Source organism: Zea mays, chromosome 10 (assembly GCF_902167145.1).
Source record: "Zea mays cultivar B73 chromosome 10, Zm-B73-REFERENCE-NAM-5.0, whole genome shotgun sequence".
Taxonomy (NCBI): Eukaryota; Viridiplantae; Streptophyta; class Magnoliopsida; order Poales; family Poaceae; genus Zea; species Zea mays.
The window spans coordinates 855146-860880 of NC_050105.1; the positions used below are offsets into that span (position 1 = coordinate 855146).

The following is a 5735-nucleotide window of genomic DNA, read 5'->3' on the forward strand; positions in this document are numbered from 1 at the left end:
CAGCTCTAGAAATAGCCTTGTCTGTCACCTTGATGTCTTCATTCTTCTCTAATCTTGAACTCTTTCTTATACCATCGGAGGTAGCCACCAGGGTCTCACTTGATTTTTTCCCACCGGATCCTGTTTTTCTTCCTTAGATAATGGAATTGAAATCACCTCACCCACTTTAGCTTGGAAATCAGTATGCATTTCCTCCATATCTTTTGCAAATTCTTCAAGTTCTTGAGAACTTAACAGATCATCTTCATTAGGGTCAAAATCAACTTTCTCATCACTAAGATCTTCCAATCTCATAGCATCACCTGAAATATTTTTAGGACTTTCCATGAAAGCTTCTGATTGTTTAAAATAATCTTTGCCCTGGGAGGAAGTTTCTCCCACCTTAAGATTTGGTATAGGATCTTCATCACAACCTTCAGCATCATTTCTAGGTTTTTTCCCAGATTTATCAAACATCGGATCATTTATCCCATGGATATCAACAGAGGCTCTCTTACCCAAATTAATTGTATCATCATTCCATCCTTCATCGCTAATGGATTCAATTCTGAAATATATGTCATAGAGAAAAGGTTTCACAGCCACTTCAACAACTGGCGGAATCATAGCCACGCTCTTAATATGGACTTTAAAGCGCACAATATCCTCAAAATCCAAAGACATAAGATCAACTTCCTCAACAGCCCCAATCATGGAACCAATTTCACAAATTGACTGATAATTTTGTAATTCTTCAGGAACATTCTCAGCCACTATCCATGCAGTATGTAACCTAGATTTAGGTTTAGCACGAGAACTCCATGGGACAACTACTATCTTAGCACTAGACATCTTCATCTTAAGTTCAGGAAAGCTTATCATCTCATCAAGACGTTCTTGAGAGGGGAATTGCATTAAAAAACCAGAGTGACATTTTGTAGCCTTCCAAGATTTACCCCAGGGAGAATGGAAACCAAAGTCTTTCGCCAACTCATCAGCAGATACTAAACCCTCAATCACCTTAACCAATCCAATGAAAACCCTTTTTGGTTTTTTGGAAATAGGTTTAGCAAAGTGAGAGAGATAGAATCCAAGACCATCAGCAGCCATGCCTACTATGGGCATATTCGGCTTGCTCTGCTTTGGCAGCACACATCTTGCTGTGACATGAGTATCTTTGCGACAAATATCACACCATAAAGTATTGAAGCAATTTCTAGCATGGTGACCATCAGCCCCACATTTTTGGCAGAAAGCAGGACGAGCCGGATCAATTTCTTTCTTCAAAGAAGAAGGAGATACGATGGGATTACCTGATTGAATGCCATCTCCAGATGAAGAAGACATCAATCCATCCTGAGGGTCAGATTTGCCAGCCTGCGGCTTCAATCTCCAACTCATGTTGCGGTTGCGGTTCCAAGATTGGGAACCATGCGCAGAATCCTTTTGTCCCCAACGATCCCAAGAAGGATTGGGGACGTTCTTGTTCTTCGGATCCATCTCGCCAAAATCTTGCAACTACGAACAGCTCCAGATCCCACCCGAGGCCACTCTTCTTCAGACACCGGCGGGCGCGGGGGAGTTACGCACCAACCACCATGAAAACCAGATCGGGTAAAGACAGGGAGCCACCAAAGACGCGAGAGGAAAGCAGCGCAGTGAGGGAAGGAGTGCGAACCCATAAAGTCCGGAGGAAACCCTAACCACGACTTGGGAGACGCAGAGCCAGGAGACGCGACAGGAGGAAGAAACCCCACCGAATGGGCTAGGGTTTGGGCAAGCGGCGCGATCCCCTCACTCCAACCCGACCAAGAACCCGAGGACGCAGAAACAGCCAGCGTGCACTTACCTTGGGCCTCAAAGCGAGAAGCACGCGCCGGCCCAACGGATGCACCATGGGACGCACCTTGCACATCCTGAACAGTAGCGCGCGGAGAAGACGGAGCCCTGGCCAGGGAGCTTTACGCCTTTTCTTTTTCGCCATCCATCGACCACTAATATTACTTGACAATGACATAACTGCCACATCGCCGATCGCTTCGTCTTCGGGATCGGGAGTGGCGCCCTGACGGTTACCGCGGCGCAAGAAGCAAAACTCGTCGCGGTGGAACGGGGTGATGGTCCTCCGGGCAAAGACTTCCTCCTTGATACAATCAGCTTCAAGAGCAGGAGCATGGATGCCCCCGCACCAACTCGCCATTTCCTCCGCCGCGACAAGGCCCTCCTCCACTCTCTCCGCCGCAGTCGCCAGGTGCAGCAGAGCTGCGGCCATCACGGACCCCTTCGCCATCGCGGACGCCCTCTCCGCCGCCAGTTCCGCCCCGGCGTCGCAGTCCCTGTCCACCGGATCGCAGCTCCACGCGTCCGGCATAAAGCTGGGCGTCGTTTTCGCCGACACCTACACCTCGAACCAGCTCCTCATCCACTACTCCAAGCGCGGGCAACTCGCCAGCGCGCTGGACGTGTTCGACGAAACGCCGAGCCGCAACCACGTCACCTGGACGGCTATTGTGTCCGCCGCGGCGCGCGGCGGGGCGCCTGGCCTGGGCCTGCGGCTCTTCGCCTCCATGCTCAGGAGCGGGTTCTGCCCCAACGAGTTCGCTCTGGCTAGCGCGCTCGGCGCTTGCTGCCAGTGGGTGGCGGCTGACGTGAAGCTGGGCCTCTCCCTTCACGGCCTCGCCGTCAGGGCCGTCCTGCATGGAAACCCTTACGTGGGGAGCTCGCTGATGCTGGTGTATGCCAAGCACGGGCGTGTCGCTGCTGCGGAGCGAGTGTTCGCAGGCATAGCTTCCGGTTCCAGAGACGTGGCGTGCTGGAACGCGATGCTGGAGGGCTACGTCGCCAACGGCCATGGGTATGACGCGACGAGGACGGTGGCCCTGATGCATGGATCTGGAATAGCGCCTGACATGTTCACCTACATTTCGGCTGCGAAGGCTTCTTGGATCGCCCGCGACTTGTATTTCGGGCGGCAGGTCCATGGTCTCGTCGTCCGCAGCGTGTTGGAGTCCAACAACACCTCAGTGATGAACGCACTCATGGATATGTATTTCAAAGCGGGACAGAAGGAAACCGCTGCTGATATCTTTGGCAAGATTCGGTGGAAGGATACTGTTTCTTGGAACACGATGATATCAGGCCTGGAGGACGAGAGGGCAGCTGCGGACTGCTTTGTCGACATGGCACGGTGCGGCTGCAGGTCTAACCAAGTTACGTTCTCTGTCATGCTGAGGCTGAGTGGCGCCTCCCTCGGCCTTCAGATCTTCGGACTTGCCTACCGCCATGGCTACTCTGACAACGTTCTTGTGGCGAACGCAGCCATCAACATGCTCTCGCGGTGTGGGCTGCTCAGCTGTGCCTATGGCTACTTCTGTGATCTCGGTGTCCGGAACGTCGTGACGTGGAACGAGATGATCGCGGGCTATGGTCTGCACGGCTGTTCTGGAGACGCGATGAGGCTCTTCCGCAGCTTGGTTTGCTTCGGAGCAAGACCGGACGAGTTCACCTATCCAGCCGTTCTGTCTGCCTTCCAACAGGACCATGATGCAAGGAACCATGAGCAAGTCCACGCAAGTGTTCTGAAACAGGGGTTCGCTTCATGCCAGTTCGTGTCCACCTCGCTCATCAAAGCAAAAGCGGCCCTTGGCTCCTCAGTTCTAGGTCCACTGAAGATCATCCAGGATGCTGGCGAGATGGATTTGGTGTCATGGGGAGTCGCCATCTCTGCGTTCGTGAAGCATGGCTTGGGTCAAGAGGCACTGTCTCTCTTCAACTCGTGCAGAGTTGACTGCCCAGAGAAGCCTGATGAGTTCATCCTGGGCACCATCCTGAATGCATGTGCAAACGCCGCGTTGATAAGGCAGTGCAGATGCATCCATTCGCTCGTTGTCAGGACAGGACACAGCAAGCACTTGTGCGTGTCCAGTGCTTTGGTTGATGCCTATGCGAAATGCGGTGACATCACTGCTGCCAAAGGCGCTTTCGCTACGGTTTCGACCAAGGACGCCATAGTGTACAACACCATGCTGACAGCTTATGCCAACCATGGTCTGATCCGTGAAGTCCTCAGCCTCTACCAAGAGATGACTCAGCTTCAGTTGGCGGCTCCAACACCAGCTACGTTCGTTGCTGCCATATCAGCTTGCAGCCACCTCGGGCTAGTGGAGCAGGGGAAGCTTCTGTTCAGCTCCATGCTGTCTGCGCACGGCATGAATCCCACAAGGGCCAATTACGCATGCCTGATTGACCTCCTGGCGCGAAGAGGGCTCCTGGAAGAAGCAACAGGCGTTATCCAGGCAATGCCGTTCCAACCGTGGCCTGCAGTATGGAGGTCACTGATGAACGGTTGCCGGATCCATGGGAACAAAGAACTCGGTCTGCTTGCTTCGGAACAGATCCTGAGGATGGCACCAAACAGTGACGGCGCATATGTGTCGCTGTCGCATGTCTACGCTGAAGATGGAGATTGGCGGTCTGCAGAGGACGCCAGGAGGAAGATGGCTGAGAATCAAGTGCACAAGGCGCAAGGTTACAGCAGTCTTCAGATCTAGCCATTCAGTTTTGTGTTCGCAGTGAATGTAAAGTGTGAAATGCTCTCTCTCTTTTTTTTGCCGGGCATTTCCCCAAAAAAAAAAATCCACACACAATTACTCCTAAAAATAGGTTTGGGCATTTGATGCACATCTGTAGGATCCTCATGCTGCTGAATACACGCTCACTGACTCGTGCTCTATAGTTTATAGCTTCATTGTTAGGCATCAGCGCTGGGGAGAGGGTCCTGTTCAACACTTGTTGATCTCTGGGTGGCTATCCTATCTCCCTCAGCAGGTTGCATCATTATAAGTTCCTTGTTAAATTGAACCGCTGCAGCGTCTCTAGATAACCCATGTTCTATTCTCCTAGCTTCTCCATAGTCGTACCTGATACGGGCCTTGTACTCCGGGGTTGGAAGGCCAGCCTTCATCGTGTAGTCCTGCAGGCGGCTCTTGCAGTTGTCATTAGGGATGAAAACGGTCGGTAAACACTAAAATCATTACCGTTTTCATATTTTTTATCGGAAACAAAATCGAAAACGGTAACTCCAGAAACGGAAATGATATCGGTATTTCGGAAACATCGGAAACGAAAGTTCGTGCGGAAAATACACCAGTAACGGTCGAAATCTAAAATACGATCGGTAAACATATCAAACTTCACAATACAACAAAGTTGACAAAAGATCACAAAGACCACAAGTTCACAATTCATGATATAACAAGTTCACAAGTATCACAAATTTATAATATAAAAAGTTTACAAAGACCACAAGTTCACAATATAACAAGTTCATAGTATAACAAGTTCATAAAGATCACAAGTTCACAGACTCAAAGTTCACAATATCCACTTGATTTAGCTGACATGACATACTTACTCATGAAATATTTTTTTCTCACAAAGAGTTTTTCATAGCCTCACAGAAAAACCCTAAAATCTAGTGTGTGAAAAAGACAAACTGTCGGCTCTCTATCATTATATATTACTAATACATAACATGTGCATAGAAAATAGTGTATTCGTTCGAGAGACCAAATCGTTAATTTCAACTGCCTTCCAACACCATCTATCCCCAAAAAAATCTTAAAACGTCCAAAAAATACAAAAATAAGTAATCCTTATCCAGAGACGTACAGGCGATGCGAAAAAATCACATGCTGGAAAATTCCGAGACAGAATTCTGGAAAATTCCGAGACACAAATCCGGTAATTTCCGACAA

General features: G+C 49.8%; 1 protein-coding gene across 1 annotated transcript; it reads left to right on the forward strand.

Annotated features, from left to right (window-relative positions):
* Positions 1-2190: 2190 nt before the first annotated feature.
* On the forward strand, positions 2191-4765 carry LOC100383165 (uncharacterized). Its single transcript, NM_001175830.1, is given in 1 exon segment — positions 2191-4765. A coding segment is annotated over 1 exon segment (1983 nt). The 5' UTR covers positions 2191-2546; the 3' UTR covers positions 4530-4765.
* Positions 4766-5735: the final 970 nt, after the last annotated feature.